The sequence below is a fragment of the Ammodytes marinus genome (genome assembly GCF_949987685.1).
Source record: "Ammodytes marinus genome assembly, chromosome: 1".
Classification (NCBI taxonomy): domain Eukaryota; kingdom Metazoa; phylum Chordata; class Actinopteri; order Uranoscopiformes; family Ammodytidae; genus Ammodytes; species Ammodytes marinus.
In genome coordinates this window covers 25,119,953-25,138,258 of record NC_137230.1, presented here as the reverse complement: position 1 = coordinate 25,138,258, position 18,306 = coordinate 25,119,953, and the positions used below count along the sequence as shown (strand labels likewise).

General features: G+C 41.8%; 1 protein-coding gene across 1 annotated transcript in view; it reads left to right on the top strand.

Moving 5' to 3' along the window:
* The window catches only part of kif26ba (kinesin family member 26Ba), a 90,878-nt gene that overhangs the window by 61,082 nt on the left and 11,490 nt on the right, over positions 1-18,306 (top strand). Inside the window, exons 6-19 of the mRNA XM_080034121.1 lie at positions 905-1,120; positions 1,448-1,541; positions 4,794-4,939; positions 5,235-5,351; positions 7,826-8,012; positions 11,017-11,230; positions 14,630-14,801; positions 15,537-15,872; positions 15,968-16,147; positions 16,669-16,807; positions 17,029-17,260; positions 17,419-17,520; positions 17,679-17,806; positions 18,115-18,297. Coding sequence (XP_079890247.1) covers positions 905-1,120; positions 1,448-1,541; positions 4,794-4,939; positions 5,235-5,351; positions 7,826-8,012; positions 11,017-11,230; positions 14,630-14,801; positions 15,537-15,872; positions 15,968-16,147; positions 16,669-16,807; positions 17,029-17,260; positions 17,419-17,520; positions 17,679-17,806; positions 18,115-18,297 — 2,446 coding nt within the window. The remainder of the gene's footprint in view (positions 1-904; positions 1,121-1,447; positions 1,542-4,793; positions 4,940-5,234; positions 5,352-7,825; positions 8,013-11,016; positions 11,231-14,629; positions 14,802-15,536; positions 15,873-15,967; positions 16,148-16,668; positions 16,808-17,028; positions 17,261-17,418; positions 17,521-17,678; positions 17,807-18,114; positions 18,298-18,306) is intronic.

Sequence of the window (18,306 nt, the reverse complement as noted above, 5' to 3'; positions counted from 1 at the left end):
CCAGATGAGCCACACAATGAAAAAAAAACTGCTAGAAAGTATTTACAAGTTTAAAATAATGTTTGTATGATAAAATGTCCTGGAACGCACTCAGATTGGATGTGTACGTTTTGCTTCCTCCTGATATCAAAGAAGAAAACAACAGCAGCTGTCGCCCGCTAAATTGAGACTGCTAAACAGTTTGCGACAAGAGTGGGTGGGAAAGGAATAGCTAGAGGAGGTAGAGTAAGCTAAAAACAGGATTCCTGCATTTCAGGCTTCTGATGTGTGTGGCAGTAAGCTGAAGGTAGAGACAAAGAAGTTAAAGATAGAAAAAGCAAGGGATTTGGGAAAGAGGGAGAAAGAGATAACCAAAGAGTGAAAGGTAGGGAGGAGGGAGGGAGGTAGGGAAGAAGCACTCAGGTTGAATTAGATGATGAGAGAGCGTGTTCATGTTCATGCAAGTCTTAAAAAGAACTAAAAAGCTGGATGTTGTGACTGTGGGAGTCTTTTGTCACGGCTTTTGCACAGACGAGTTCAGACGCCTTCTTGCAACAAGCCTTTAAAATGAACAAATCTGTGTATAAATTCGAGTCGGGAAGGTTTCCTCAGAAAATATGTATGGGCCCCAGAAAGTGTGAGTAAGCAAGCATTGCAGTTATGTCACCCTTTCTGTTAGCTACAACTTTAAGCCCTCACTTAGTATTACTACTTTAGTACCGTATGCATTTATGAAAGTGTGTGTGTTGCCTGTTTATAATAGTCTTAATAGGCTATCTGGTCAGAAGTAGCGGACCATGCTACATAGTCAGTTGTGTGTCTGTGTTTTTAAGGGATAAGAAGAAGCAACTGGTGTTTTATCTCGTTTACTATCTTCTTTCACTATAGTTTCTGACTTTGTGTTGTCTGTGTCTTAACCTTCAAGGTGAAAGTGATGGTGCGCGTGTGCCCAGTGTCTCAATCGGATGCAGCCGAGTCCAGTTCCTTCCTCAAAGTGGATCCCAGGAAGAAACAGATCACCATCATGGAGCCCTCGGCCAATCAGACTCCAAGCACTGCCTCCCAGAAAAAGGCGGGAGCCAATCAGGTCCCTCCAAAGATGTTCACCTTCGATGCTGCGTTCCCACCTGACGCGTCACAGGTAAGAAGAGAAAAGATTTTGAGTTTGTAAAATGAAGGACTTGGATTTGATATATAAAAATTACGTTACACTGGAAGACAATCAGTTTTATTAAAATGATAACAGATTACAGATACACACAGTCACTGGTACTAACATATAGATAGTTTTTTAGTTTTAGTTGTTATAGTTCGATTCACTTTCTAGCCAACAGTACGAGTAGATGAGAGGAAAAGTACTTTAGAGCAATGCTCAATTGGCGTTATACATTCAGGTTATAATGCTTTTCCTGACCCCTGTTCCTGCATCCCTCTCTTCCTTCCTCTCCCTCCGTCTGCTTGTTGCTAGGCGGAGGTGTGCGCCGGAACGGTTGCCGAGGTGATTCAGTCGGTGGTGAACGGAGCAGATGGCTGTGTCTTCTGCTTTGGACACTCCAAGCTGGGTAATGCTCACACACACATGCACGCACGCGCGCAAACATACACACACACACACACACACTACTACATAATAAGAGCATGTGTGGCTTATGAGTCATTTCTAGTGTGTTTGTCTGACTGTCAGTGTGTCAGTCTTTCACTTGGTCGTCTCTCCGCTGGCCCTCATCTAACGGAGACAGAAAGAAGAGGATTAGTGTCTGCTGGGGCTAAACAGCATTCTCAGTCTGCTCTGTCTGTGTTTCTGGCCTCCCTTCTATCTCCCTCTAATCCTTCTATAACTGGTTTTTAGAACAGCTGTCTTAAAAAGGGTTAGGACCCCCTTGGTGCATGTCTGAACCCACACGCACGCACTGGCACAACCACAGATCCACACCACACACAGACATGTTCTTCAACCCTGGGTCGGCCCCTGTCGTGTTTATCCCTGTACATTGGAAGCAGCCTTGTCCTTCATGGCTTGTGATCTTCATACATCGAGCAGTTGTAGGTTTATAGTCCCCTTGAACGGCTGGCGGAGGACAAAAGCAGGGAATTTAAAATGCTGCAGTTCAGCAGGGACAGTTCAGCGTTATTGGCTGAGCTATTTACTGGAACAGAAAACATACAAACCAACGAGTTTCCTTGTTCTGCAGGGAATTTTTCCCTGTAGCAAAAGTAAACTCATTTAAATGCTTTCTTATTTGAGTCTTTTTTTTGTGAATATTCCATCAAATAATGAATGTGCTTTTTGTCTTTTTTTTGTCACTGGCATCGCTTGCGATAACTCAATAGAGTTATTACTTATGTAGTTATTATGGGAACATGGCAACACCGTTACAATAAAAGTAGGAAACATTGGAGCAAGAACGATAAGCAGTCAGACAATCGGACAGCTCTGTGCAAAAAGCCAGCAGTTTAGACTGGTTATATAAAGTTACCTTCTTACTTTAAATTGTGTTTAGATTCAAAAGTAAAACTGCAAGTGAAGGGCCCTGGTGCTCTTGAGGTTGAAGCACCGACCTTGAGCTATAAGCCAAAATGGCCTCACAGCTCTGCACTGTTCCTGGGGGGTAATCAACAACAAGCCCTCAAGGCACAGGGAAAATGTGACTGCAAACTACTCTGGCATAGTATAAGAAAGATGGCCAAAAAGGAAAATAAGACCTTAGCTGTAATCGAAAAAGAAAAAGAAACCTACAGTAGAGTAGTTGTATGTGTATTTAAGGTCATCACACATTTTCATAAAGCCAAAGAGTGGACAGAGAGCAGCACCTGCCACTTCTCCCAAGAAAAAAAAGCCCATGTAGGACAGATCAAACAAACAGATGCACACAATGCACATATAATCACTGCCACTCTCCGAAGACATTAAGCCAACATGGCAAACAATTGAGACAGCCTGTCTAGATCGATTCTTTGCACCTAGACATGTTGACATGTTTTCATTCGGATTTTAAATATTGACACATGGAAACGCCGGCAGTGTCACGATTCACAATGATGACATAAACTGTATATATGACCATGAAAGTTAATGATAAGCCTATGACGCCGGCTTAATTGTCAGTGTTTGACAGTTTGACATGTTGGACATTACGAATGTTCTGGCTTCAATACTGCAGGGGCTTTTATTCAAGTGAGATATCCATCAAAGAGAGTTTGCTCTTTCGACCAATTTAACTGTTACATTAATGATATGGAGCTGCTCTGATTTTGCTGGTGTCAGTTTAAACGGCTTCGGCAGATGAGATCATTCTTTGTGATATATCTCACCTAGGGCCATGGATCTTAATGAGACGGCATTATAAAAGCATTAACTCTTAGCCTAATTAAAATGGGAGAAAGCATTTATCTTGAACCTGTGGCCCTTGGCTGTAGTAGACACATATGGGGACTCAGAGAATCTACTTTTGTACACACGCATACTTTCACAAAGAGTAACCAGGGTTCTTTTTAAGTAGAACAATTAAGTAAACATCCAGATGACTATGAAAAAAAATGAATGAACTTCAGGAATGTTACTGAATCCTCTTTAAATCATGACTGATGGATTTAGTCATCGCTTATTGGATTATTGGCCTTGAATGGATCATCTTGTTGTAATGATCTGTGGAGGCTCATACAGTATGCGCAGGTCTATGAACTCATGATAAAGGGCTGTCTTGTTCTTTCACACTTCTCACCCTGTTCGCTTTCTCTCTGACAGCCCCGGCAGCAGCTCTGCTTGATGTGGCCAATTACAGAGAATATCCCTCAACTACACAGACATGGACACACACACACTGCTGTATAGCTTGTAGCGCAGCATCTCTATGTTGCTGTGTTGTGTTAGTCAGAGGAGCGGTCTAGCTGACCATGTCTTGACAGAAGAAAACATTGTAGAGCCACACATACTGTATATACTCACATACTATACATAGGAGGTTGTCAAGTCCTGGCAAGTGTTGAAGTCTGTGGATATTGTAGTGATACTATATGGAGCCATTATACGTACCTGCGGAAGTCCATGTTATTTGTTAAGTGAAGAGAATTAGTAAATCCGTTGAATCAAAGTTGTTGTTGCTCTCAACAAGTTATTTTGATATAGCTGATTTCAAAATATATTTAATTCTTTAACATTTCTGCATTTTTAAAGTTTAGAAAAGGCTGGTTTATTCAGGGAACCTTGAATTGTTTCACTTCACATCATATAAAATCGACTATAATGTAATTTTTTAGTTGAGCATATTTAGTATGAAATGGATCTTTGTTTTGACAGTAAGCCTAGACGAGTACCCAGGATACACAATGTAGGATTACAGTGTGGGTGACAACCTCCCCTCCATCCTTATCTCTGAACAAATCTGAGCACATTTCTGTCGCCTGCATCACACGATTTAGGCTTTTGATGTCCTCTGTTCTCCTTTAAATGTTGGTGTCAGTGGAATTGTTAGGTGTGACATATGGCTTTGTTTAGGGGTGTGTTTGATCTCCATCTCCTGACAGCCGGAGCAGGTGTGTGTCTGGGGGGTGCAATTGTGATCTAGAGGCTCCATGCACACACATGCATGTTAAAGCACTGAAACACACACGTGCACGCACGCACGTACACACACACAAACACACGCGACCACAAACACACACAAACACACGCGAGCACAAACACACACACACTTAATCATACAAGGCAATTCTTTCCTGGAAGTCTTTTTTAAATATATATTTTTTAAATATTACTCCACCTTTTTTTACATTCACCCTTTTCCCTATTTTGTCTTTCTGTCTGTCTCTCCCAGGTAAATCCTACACAATGATTGGTCGTGATGACTCTCTTCAGACGCTAGGTATAATCCCCTGTGCCATCTCCTGGTTGTTTAAGCTAATCAACGAGAGGAAGGAAAAAACAGGAGCACGCTTCTCTGTTCGTGTGTCCGCTGTAGAGGTTAGTGTTTATGACAAGACCTCAATTTGAAATTTTCCCTGCAGAGTTAAACGGGTGCTGTTACAGACATTTGAGAAAGGAAGGAACTAAGGGGCAATGGCAGTTGCTGTAGTGCTAGCAGTGAAGTAAACACCAGTTGCCTAAAACTCTCATTCTTTGAACTGACTTGCCATCGAGACCTAACCCACTATGGGACTTTTCACTAATAAGGTTTAAGTTTAAGTGGTCTGATTTAGTCATGGATCGATTTGTGAAATAATTGTATTTGTGTGTGTGTGTGTGTGTGCGCGCGTAGGTTTGGGGAAAAGAGGAGAACCTTAAGGACTTGCTGTCTGAAGTAGCTACAGGCAGCTTACAGGATGGACAGTCACCTGGAGTCTACCTGTTCGAGGACCCCATCTGTGGCATGCAGGTACCCACGCAAAAACATGCACACATTTTAACAGCCTTCATTTGTAATGTGGCTTCTGAAATTAAATCATGTGAATGTGTGTATGAACAACCCCCGGACGTGTATCAATAGGCCTTATTTTTGTTATCTTATCCTCAGGCACTTCTCTGTTGTCTTCGCTACTGTGGGGCTTGCACATGCACAAACACACTCACCTTGGATCAGAATATAAAATATGAAAGAGCTTGAGTAGGCTATAAAAGGCATTTTTCTTCCAAATTAAACTTTTTAAACTGTAGTTCCAGTAAAAGTGGGCTTGTTTATTCATGCTTTCCACCTCTCAGATGGTCTCTTAGAAATATCCAGGGAATTAAAATATCTAGGACATGTCTTCTCAGATGATCTCATGGATGACAGTGACATTCGTCGTCAATGGTGTAAAATATATGCACAGGCCAACATGATGATGAGGAAATGTTCCATGTGTTCCACAGATGTTAAGTGTGCTCTGTTTAGGGCTTATGTCACGCCGTTGTATACAGCTCATCTCTGGTCCTCTTACAGAGTGAGAAGTATGCAGAGGCTTACGGCCTCTGCACACATCCTACCTCTACTGCGCGTCTACCTCGCGTCTGCGTCTGACTTTTTGTCACTGATCGTGTAATCAACCTAGAGTGGGCACACATCCAACCTCAGACGCACTGCTGATGCGCGTCTGAGGCACGTCTGCAGCGACGCTCCCCTTTACCTCAGAAGGCTCGCCTATTTTTTTCTGAGAGCCGCGCGTCTCTCTCGGGTCTCTCTGCTTTAACTGATAGAGAAATACTCTGCTGAGAGTCATATTGACTTCATACCGGCAGGTTTCGCAGTAGTTTCACCATTTCCTGGTGTGTCCCTTTCAAAATAAAACTTCCAACAAGCGAAAATGTGGCAAAACATAAAAAAAATAAAAAAGGCAATGGGGCGCACGGATTACTGTCCAGACTCAATATTAGACTCAATATAAATCATATGCATCATAAATTACACGAAAGAACTTCATTTTTAATGGGAATTATCTATGAAAACATTATGTAGAAAGATAGGGCTTTTAGAAGCAGCGCTGCAGCAGCAGCTGCTGAGATATTCCATGTGTGTCCGAGAAAAGTCAGAGAGACGCAGCTGTAAGGCGACGCGCTCCAGAGGTAGACGCAGGATGTGTGCAGAGGCCGTTAGAGTGGCATATAATGATGCCATGAGGTTGTTGCTCCGTGTTCCTAGGTGGCACAGTGCTAGCCAGTTATTTGATGGGCTATAGGTTCACATCCAGGCTTTGAAAGCATTGGCATGATAGCTTGCACCTATTTTAGTACATTTTATTGAGTAATGTATTTTAATGTGTTCTATGTGTGTGTGTGTATGTTGGATGTGAGTGGACCATCTGAGTCCTTAATAAAGATTATTATACATAACCCCTTTTTTAAGTGAAAAATGTTTCATTTGTTTTTAAACTGAAGAAAACTAGAATAACAATATGAGTTTATTTTCAATATTTAATTTGATTTGATTTAACTCTTAAAGCTTAAAACTACAAAATAAAAATCTTGTATTTACTGATTGCCAAACAATCCACCTTAATCAGCATGATCTAGACAAGAGGCTGCTTACACAAAACTCAAGCTCGATGCCATCGCCATCATTAAGGGCGACTGTGGCTCAGGTGGCAGAGCGGGTCGGCCGATGATCAAAGGGTTGGAGGTTCGATCCCCGCCCTGCCACTTGTGTCATAGTTGTTGTGTCCTTGGGCAAGACACTTCACCCACCTTGCCTCGTGTGAATGTCGATAGTTAGCCTGCTATCGGTGTATGAATGAGTGTGTGAATGGTAACGTGTAAATGGGAACAGGTCTCCCTTGCAAATGAGTCTTCGGACTCAATGGGATATACCTGTATAAATAAAGGTTAGAAGCTCGATGCCATCATTATTGAAGTTAAGGTAGTAACTATCTAGTAGCCTGAATAGTGTATATATGCCAAAAATGGATGAGTGAGACACGTACGTGTGTGTGTGTGTTTTTGGCTGCTGGTATACATTTATAGGATTATAGGGTTTGATGTAAGCACATATGTGTAATCCTTAACTAATCTGACATAATCTCATCAGTAATGATATCCTGCACACACACACGCTCACAAGCACGTACGTGCACACACACACACACACACACACACAGTCCCTCTCTCTCTACTTATCTCTGCTTCCCTCTATCTCTGTCTCCCATACCTGCAGGCCAATTAGAAAAAAATTATTGAATTAAAAATAATCAAATTTCTGGCATATGTCAGTCAGTTCCTGTACATGCAGAATCCTCATAAAACACAATATTATCAGTGTTTGGACCGTGCCTAGTCAGACGAGACTAAACGGTACTTTCTTTCTTGTCAGGTTCTCTCCTTCTTTGTTGTGTCTATAAGGGGAATAATCACTACATTTCTCTCTTGCCACACGTTTATCAGCTCCAGAACCAGTCTGAACTGCGTGCTCCCACCCCAGAGAAGGCAGCCTGGTTTCTGGATGCAGCCATAGCAGCTCGCCACAGTAGCCAGCGCCCCAACACTACAGAAGAAGAACACAGGAACTCTCACATGCTGTTTACATTACACATATACCAGTATCGCATGGAAAAGACAGGCAAAGGAGGGAGTAAGTATACTGTTTGTTCTATCACTGTTATTGCTATCATCACTGTTGTTATGTATTACTATAATTGGTGCCACTTTTTCTAATGAGATGATTAACGTTAACACCTACCAACAAATCAGCCATTTCAGGAAATTCTACTGCTGCACATTAAACACTATTATAATCACTGTCCTTCATCTGACATTCGCAGTAGAAGACAGGCAGGCACAAACATGCTATTTACTATAAAAAAATATTGCTGTATGGAATTAATGCACACAATAATAATAGATGGATCCATGTGTTTGCATATAGCTGTGATGTAATAGATAAATAGGAGGCTTAAGTTAAGCATCAGAGTTTTTGACAGACTTGTTCACACGCATATCACACACTGTATGATCCCTATATAGATTCTGTCATTTCACACATACATGCCTGTCTACATTAAAAGCGCAACGGTAGCATGAGTATCTTTGCGTGTTACTGTGCGTTTGACAGAGACACTGTGACAGATGGTGACCAAAATATCTCTGTTAATAATCACTGTCATTGCTCATATGGATCTATGCATACATGTAAGAATAAGGCAAAATGTTTATGTCTGTCTGTCAGGTGTCTACATCTGCGGATTTAACACATGCAGGCAATGAGGATGTTTGCGGTTGATATCCAATGTGGGAACACACGGTCTTCAGCTATGCCTGGCTCGCATAATTACAATGTATAACGATGTTCACTTCTTCGTTTCCCAATTTGGTGTTCCAGAATTCAGAAAGAAACGCTCAAGCTACAACCTTGGGTCATGTCACAACACATTTCTAAAATGAATTAAGGAAAATGTATGATAGTGTTTGAGGGGTTGATTCAATAGTTGGAACACTTTCTATCTGGTCCATACTCCCGAAAGTCCCACCACAGGAATGGTTTGTTTGTCAGTGGCATAGTTCAAGACTTAAAGGTGAATTTGGTTTTTAAGTCAAAGTTTCTTTGACTTTATTCCGTTACTTTTAATGTATCCTGTGTCCCCTATCCTTACCTTTAAAGGTGGAGTCATCAATTCTGGAGGACGCTTGTTGTCAAAATCACTTTTTTTTTTTCATATTTTTATTGGGTTTTTTCTTTTTATAAACACAACAAAAACACCCACAAGGAACAATTGTCGTCATGAGTATACATTGCAAATTTTAACAATGAAAATAAGCATAGATTATACAAATATCAAAATATCAAACTTATAACACAAAATAAATAGTTCAAAGAAAGTAATGAGAGAGAGAAAAAAAAAAAAAAATATATATAAATATATATATATATATATATATATATATATAAAAAAAAAAAGGGGGCAGGGGGATTAGTCTTGGGGCAGGACTGATAATGAGTTAAAGTAAGATATAAAAGAATTCCATTTTTTTGTAAATTTAGTGGAGCAGCCTTTTACCGACAGGGTTATTTTTTCTAATCTAATAAAGAACATAACGTCCTTAAACCAGACCGATATGGATGGGGGATTGGGAGACTTCCACATTAGCAAGATTCGGCGTCGTGCCAGAAGGGAAGTGAAGGCTAGCACCTCTGATTGCAAAGAGCCAACACGGAGCCGTTCTGTTGGGGTCCCAAATATAGCAATCAAGGGGTCTGTCCTTATTTGAACCCCAAGAACCCCCGACAAAATCACAAAAAAGTCAGTCCAAAATTTAAGCAATCTGGGACAGTAAAAAAACATATGACTAAAGTTACATGAGGAGGCATGGCATCGGTCACATTGGTCCAAAACATTTGGATACATTTTAGACAGTCTAGCTTTGGTGAAATGGACTCTATGTAACACTTTAAACTGAATAAACTGCAGCCTGGCACAAGGAGAAGATGAGCGTATACTATGCACAGCTTTATCCCACCATTAATCTGTCAGATTTATCCCAAGTTCACTCTCCCAAGCACTTTTGCTTTTGACAGCTGAATCATTTTCCAGAGCCATAAGTTTGTCATAAATCTTAGATATTAGTGATTTCTGTTGGGGTTTTAAGGTCAAAAGGTCTTCCCATGGCTGGTTAATAGAGAGCAAAGGATAACATGAAAAAAGAGAAGAGGCACAGTGCCTAATTTGAAAGTACATAAATAAATGGGATGTAGGTAAATTAAAATCTTTAGACAAGTCTGAGAAAGTAGCAAAAGTGCCGTCTTTATAAAGGTCTCTAAAAACTTTAATGCCTCGGTTTTGCCATAAGATGTAGGAGATATTCCCAACAGATGGGGGAAATAGATGATTGTTCACTATGGGCATCAGAGTGGATGCAGAAGAAAACTTAAAATGGCGCCTAAATTGGAACCAAATCCTCAGTGTAGATAGCACAATAGGATTCTTAGTGAAACTAGAAGGGTTAATGGGCAATGCAGATGTGAGTAAAGCCGGTAGTGTAGAGGAGAAACACGACTGGGTCTCAAGCTTACACCATAATAGATCGGGAGATTGAAGCCAATAAGTTAATTTATGTATTTGCGCTGACCAATAATATAGAGAAAAATTTGGTAAGGCAAGACCACCGTCAGATGTGAATTTTTGCAGTAGAGACTTTTTTACCCTGGGAGTCTTACCTCCCCATAAGAAGGAAGTAATAGTCTCATCCAATGACTTAAAAAACTTTTTAGGCAAAAATAAAGGAGTGCACTGAAAAAGAAAAAGAAATCTTGGCAAGACATTCATTTTTACTGTCAAAATCACTTTTTGACAAAATCAGTGTTTATCTTCTCATGATCCGCTACCCTTCTGTACTGTGTGTGCGCTGGGAAAAAAAATACAGTGTTAAAAGACAGCATAGACTCTGTAAACTGGTATGTTGCTACCTACGCTGGGACCCCTTTGTTTACATAAACTTTGATAAAATAGACAGACTCCACCTTTAGGCGAGTTTGAGTTTCAAGCAAAGTGATATAATATAATATTATAACTTCCCACAATATTGTTGTCTTTCCTCCACCATTCTTGACCAGTTTCTTTTGTGTTATTTCACTTTGCCAGTGTCAGGAGGTCGCAGTCGCCTCCACCTGCTGGATCTGGGCAGCTGTGATGTCAAACTGGTTGGAGGAGTAGGAGGAGTAGTAGGAGGAGGAGGAGGAGGGAAAAGCAGAGAGAACTCTTCATCACCCAGCTCAGCCCCTCTGTGCCTCTCTCTATCTGCCCTCGGCAACGTCATCCTGGCACTGGTCAACGGGAGCAAGCACATCCCATACAAGTAAGACAGGAGAGGAGAGGAGAGGACATGTTGAATAAAGTAGGGAGAGGCAAAGGAATAGTTCAACATCTTTAGTTTTTCGTTGTTTTCCCTTTCTTTTTGCTCCCCTTGACTACCAGTGTTTGAGCTAAGCTAACATGGGTGAGCGACCTTTGCCCATTGCTATATCAAAAAGGCAGCCACAGTTACAGGAACGGTTTCTGTCACCTTTTCTTGAGCCGGAGAGTGAAGCAAAAGGCCAACAAATGTTGAACTATGCCTCTACAACGTGGAGGGAAAAGTGTGGAGAGGAATGAAGGGTAAAATGAAGAGGAGAGCAGGATGTTTAGGAGCTGGAGGAGCAGATGAGAGACAAACAGATGAGGGGAGTTGCTTCAGGAATTGGGGGATATAATGTTTAAAAAAAAACAGCTGCTGTTACATATTCATCACACTCACTTCGCTGCTTACCTAACTGCCAATGAGAGAAAAGGAGTGGTGCTTATACAGGCAGAGACTGTAGCCAGGGGTAAACAGTATGCAGCTAGAAAACAAGAATACATTGCCATTATTGTTGTTGTAGAAAGCTTTAGTATGCCCAGGAAGGCAGTTTAATATGTGGAGCAAACAATATTTGACCTCATTTTACCTTTACCTTTATTTAATTCCTCCTTTCTCTTCCCTCCATACTCCCTGCTCTTCCGCTTTCCTTAAGGGCTGTGCAGCTATGTGCTTCTTGCTGTGTTGATTTAATCACCAGATTTTTCATTGCAAAAAAAAAAAAAAAAAAAAAACCCTGATACCACCGCTAACCAAAAGCAAATCTGTGCTGAGTCTGGATTGTGGAGGGATTTGAACTGGTTTAACAATGTGTGCCGTGTTGCTGCCATTTCACTAGAACCAAGGGCTGGACACAAGTGAGAGAATCACAAATCTAAGCCAAGGATGTGGAGCACAACTAAGCAAAGACAGATGTCAGTGGAGACGACAGAATATACCGTACAGTATATGACTGGCTAAATGCTAGCGACTTAAATATATTGCTGTTGGTATTTTTGTGCGGCAGGTAGCCATTTGCTCAATTGTCTTCTTATTTGGAATATAAGAGAAAAATGTGTCAGTGTTGTCACAAAGTGCAATTACAGGAATGCGGTACAAAATAAACAGCACAGAACTAAAGATTCAAGACCAGACAACAGCAATGTTGTTAGTTTGGCAGGTATTTGATCATGAAGCAAAGTATTGTCCAGAGGTACATTTTGAGGATCACCTTGCACGTCATCAGACCTACACCAGAATATGTGCGTATCCATCTTGCAGATGTTCACACATTTCACTGGCCAAGTCAAAATGTGGCCCAACAAGTCATTAGGATTTCCCAGAGCACCATGAATAGGCTACTTTGTGCCAAATTTTGTTGAAATCCATCCAATAGTTGAGAAATTTCACTAAAAACAACAAATGCCAATATCATGGTGGTGTTCGAAGGGAGGGTCAAGGAATCACCAAAGTCATTATGGAATCATGGTCTGATTAATCCAATCATTGGAAATGTGTGATCAAGGTAAATGACCAACTCACTGAACGTAGTGACAAACAAGTCTTTCCTGTGAAGAAACAATGATAAAACCAAAAAATGTGTTGAAATCCAGTTTGCATCCAACTCTGCTTCAATAATTTAATCACAGTTTCTCCCAGTGCTACTATTGGGAACAAGGCCCCATCCTTTTCTTTTAATCCCAGTAATTTTTTCCAGTACTGTTGCCAGGTAACTGGTGATTCTATTTCAGATAAAGAGTAAAAATACATGTGGCATACCAGTGCCAGAAAAAGGGGGAAGACAGTTGTCTGTCAACATTAAATCAACACTTTCGCTGTTACCCAAACAAGAATGCACGTATCCCAAGTTTGAGTCACAACATGCTCAGGTAGATTTAAAGGCTCTTCCCACATTAAATAACCATAGACATTTCTACCTCCTTGTCTAAAGTAAGACCACTTCCCATCTTGTTTGCTGTATCTCTGTCCTGGCAAAGTCCCCTTAGTCATTATAACTCCCTTATTCCACTGACACCCCCACTCCTGTACTCTCTGCAGTCTCTCTGTCATGCAAGATAATCCAATTACGCATTTAGTTGTTTTATGTACCAATATCCCATTTGATATTTGCAGTTCCCAGCATTGTAAGTATAGTTCCAGCCCACTGCTGCAGGAAAGTCCACAAATCTATGAGTGAACATTGTGTTTCACAATGTGGCTCCTTCCTTTGCACTTCTTAAAGTTAGTTTATGGTGATCTAGGAATGAGACGCTGCATTCATCCTAGGCTAGTTTTAATCACCATGTGTGCATAATGTTACATACAGTGGTCCTCCCTGGTAATGAAAAAAACCTGAATAAATCTAGCTCAGGCTGAATGCTCTTGAATTAACATGCAAATGAATACTTCATGAGTCTTTAATTTACCTACATTAGTCTCAGGGAGAGATATAGAGAGATACAGATAGACCGAGGGAGAGAGGAGAGGGTTTGTTGAAGCCAGAGGCAGCAAACAGAGAAAGAAGAAATGAGAGGAGTGGAGTATAGCATCGATGAGAAAGAAGAGGTCAAGATGGGAGTGTGTACATGCTGTGTGTGTGTGTGTGTGTGTGTGTGTGTGTTTGTGTTTGCGAGCGTTGGGATGTACACATATATGCCTGCAGGCTGTGTTTTTTTTAAAAGGGGGACAGAAGCATGAGGCATTGGGCCACAGAGGAGCTTTACTCACTGTCAGCCTCCAGGCCTCAACACAGAGAGAGAGAGAAAGAGAGAGAGGGAGAGAGAGAGAGACACACACACACACACACACACACACACACACACACACACACACACACACACACACACACACACACACACACACACACACACACACACACACACACACACACACACACACAAACACACACACACACACACACAAATGGCTGTGAATGACTGCAGTAGCCCACCCAGGAGTAAGTATTTTCTTAAACACACAGCCTACTTTTAGTCTCCCATCTGCCAGTATAATCTCTCTGGGACATAGATCATCTCCCAATATTAGACTACATAATATCCAGGGTGCTTCTTTTAAGACTTTGTCAGCTTTAGCCTGGAACTTTCATGTGTTTTAGCAGCATACATGAATGAATAATTACCCTTAACTTTGCATTTTGATTCTCTCAGCTTCATTTCTATGACGTTAGCCTTGCGTTTTATCAAACTGATTTATCTCTCCAACTTGTAGAAAATATTCTGTGGTCTTTTGACCAAGACGTGGTATTAATAGTCCTTCTCCAAATGTCAGACAGAGCGTTCGTTGAAAAATTGACCATTTTTGTCACTGTGTGCATTTGCAACATATCTTTAGTTCTCATATCTCGTGTATGTGTGTTACTAGGGACAGCAAACTGACCATGTTGCTAAGGGAGTCGCTAGGCAACATGAACTGCCGGACCACCATGATTGCTCACATCTCTGCCTCACCCAGAGATTTCTCAGAAACCCTTTCCACCATCCAGATTGCTTCCCGCGTCCTCCGCATGAAAAAGAAGAAAACTAAAGTAACCGTGGTGAGTTTGACTCAAACCTTGTTGATGCTTCATAAACAATTGGTAAATCATTTCTCTAAATCTGATAAAACTAAAACTTTAGTCATTTTAAGTTCAGGATAAAGACAAATAGTCACTAGTAAGATGCCTTAAATAGATGGAGACATTTGTTAATCAGTGTCCATGTTTTGCTCATAATAACATACTGTATTTTATTATTTATGGAGTTCATGTTCAAGTCTTCACTTTGTATGATCATTTATAACTTGGTATGACTTCATTTTACATGTTGATGCATTTTTGCTGAGGTGAGCTCCAAAAGTCCTGCATTTTATCAGCTGCTCTCCCTCTCCATGACATGCAGCACATGTGCCCATAGTGCTGCTGACACCCTTCTTACCTTCCACCGCTCATGCTCACTTTAGTCAAAAATGTCCAGATGAAAAAAAAAGGTTGAAGACTTCATAGCTCTAAAAATAAAGTTCCAACTAGAAAATAAGATGAAGTAATGAGATACATCAAAGTGCCAGACTGTCATAGATATAGGAATTACTTAATTAGGTTAAAGATCTTATGTCAAATCTGTTTGGTTATTTGGCTACGTTATTTTTCCGTCGATCTCGTTTCAACTGTTAAATGAAAGGCAAACATTTATAATTTATATCTGCAGATCTGAAAAAGGGGAATATTTTCTTTCTCACCAACACCCAACTCCTGAACACCTCCTCCTTGCCTGTCTGTGTGTCTCCCCCTCAGCAATACACATCCAGCTCGTCTGGAGGAGAGAGCTCCTGTGAAGAGGGTCGCATGCGTCGCCCGACCCATCTGAGATCCTTCCATCACCGCGGCGACGCTGACTCAGACCTCCCCCTGCTGCGACTATCCAGTGACCCTGATGAATACTCCAGCAGCGAGCAGTCATGTGACACGGTCATCTACGTGGGGCCCAACGGGGCCGCCGTGTCAGATAGGGAGCTGACCGACAATGAGGGACCTCCGGAATTTGTGCCGATCATTCCTGCCTTGCTTCGAGGTAAAACCACGTCAGAGCAGCATCAAACACAAAGCCAGGCGGCCGGAGCTCCGTGCAAGGTAATTTAAATATATTTGTAACATTGAATGTTTATTACAATCAGCAGCTGTCAGAACAAATGACTTACGTCTTTCCGTGATGTCTGCTCCAACAGGTGCAGTCTCAGCCAGAGGACCCGTCCAGTGTTCCCTCACAGCAGCCTCCACCTCTGCCTGCTCAGTCTCTACTGGGGCAGCCATTGGCCCCTGTCCCAGAGGAGGGGGGAGAGTGCCTCAAGTGCAACACCTTTGCTGAGCTGCAGGAGAGACTGGACTGCATTGATGGCAGCGAGGAGGTGGGGAGTTTTTTTTTCTTGTTGTTGTTGTTGTTAAAAGGAAAATTATATTCTGTATACCAGGACAATGGATGGCAAGGCAGATAACGCAGCGACAAGTAAAATAGTTCTGTTCGTGGGATGGGATCTGCATATAGAAAGCTTGACAGGATGTTGAACACTTTATCTATTCAAATAGAAAAGGTGCTTTGTCTGGATCTACTTTAAATTTTTTCTGCCAGTCACTGCCTATGTTTGCGGTGGCAATTTCGTCTCCCTTTTCAATAAGTGCATGCTTTCGATCGTGTAACAAAATATTGCATGTGGAAATGCTTCGCCTTACTTTCGTCAAAATTGAACGTCACTAATGCAGGTAGTTATGCTCAGCTGCTCAAGTGGTCTCACGCACCACCACAGCTGAAAGCGACATGAGTGCAGAGCATTACCTCTTGTCAACAATCAAATCAAACTATCTCAGGTATTCTCGTTTGAAGAACGGAACCTTTCTGTTTTTTTATCCATCACTCTGTCCCTTGGTTCAGGTGGCAAAGTTCCCCTTTGAAGAGGTTCCAGCTTGCAAACAAGGTGCCAAACAGGAGCCATGTCCCGCTTCATCCATTCCAACTTCAGCACCTTCTGCTCCTGGCTCTGCTGCTGTGTTGGAGACGGAAAGCCTCACAGGTTGATTCACTGATTTACATATACAGTATATTAATGATGTGTTCCAGCATGTTTTACATTTGCGAAATGGGACACAAATCATTTGTGACCCAAAACTGTCTCTTAATGCCTCTTGAGACCAGTGTGACAATTGTAATCCTGTAATCCATCATCAAGTCAAGTCCCACTCGACAGATTGTGTAACCTTCAGTTTGGGATTTTTGTGAAACCTTGTCCCTCAGACTGTGCAGCTGCTATAGAAGGTGCAGTGCAGTCTCCCAGAAGGACCAATGACCAACAGTTGCAGGAGATCCAGGAGGTGGTGGAAGAGGCAGAGCTGGCCCACACCATGATCCACAACTTGGCTCAGAGTTCTGCTTCCCCCATAGTTACTAGTACCAGGGGCATCACAGGATGTAGCAGCATCACCTCTAATCCCTTACAAAGGGCCAAGAGCTCCCACCTCCACGACAGGTGAGGACAAGTGGTACTGTGTGCCTCCAAGGAAAATATAGAACTTTGAGTTTTTATTAAGGGGTAGGGGTACTTTTCCTTGCAGATTGTCCTTTCAGCCATTGAAATGAATTTGACTTTAACTGATGGTATGTTTCTTTGACTGTCTTTCTGAACAGCCGTGAGAGTCTGAATGGGGGCTGTAACACTGATGGGAAGTCACGCCCACTAGGATCACCACGTCTAGGCATCGCCAGCCTGACCAAAACATCAGATTACAGGTACAATACATGCATAGGCATTTGGGGCAATCTTCTGTCATTGAGGTTGAATAAAAACTACACTGATGAAATGAGTAGCATGTGGGCTAACAAACAGTCGAAATGTGTGAAAAGATAACAACGGCTCCATGATGTTTGATACTTGTATTCCTCCTCAGGCCTCCATCTTCCCCGTCCCAGAGGTGTAAAGTTTACACCCAGAAGGGCGTGATGCCTGCCACGCCCCCACTGTCCTCACACACTCTGGCTCAAGACGGCCAGGCCACAGACGCTTTAACGTCAGACAGTAAGCATCTCTTATCTTTATCATGTTGAATGCTGATATTGAATGGTTAGAACCTTCAACATGTATTGCCTTGAACTTATCCATATTGTTCTAGCTTTCTTTACTCTTATGTTCATACGAACATATACAAAAATCTTTACACAGCGATAACAGAATCTATATAACTGTCTAATGTGCCATAACACAGATCTGCATAACAAACAGTGGTTGGAAATTGGTATCATGATGTGATGCCAATTTCCATGTTTTTTTGCAGTTTTAATAACAAAATTAATTGCGATGCCAAATGTGCGTTACTGATTCTTTAGACAGTTTGGCTGCAGACAGCGGCCGATCCTCCACTGAGTCCGTGCTGTCCAGGACTTCTCCAGTGGGCATGAGCCCACAGGTCCACAGGGAGCCAGCTCAGTCTCTGTCTGCCAGCCTGGGCTCAGCTGAGACGCTGTGTGACGATGACGTCCCACCCATCCCCTTAGACACACACAGGGATGGTGAGTTGC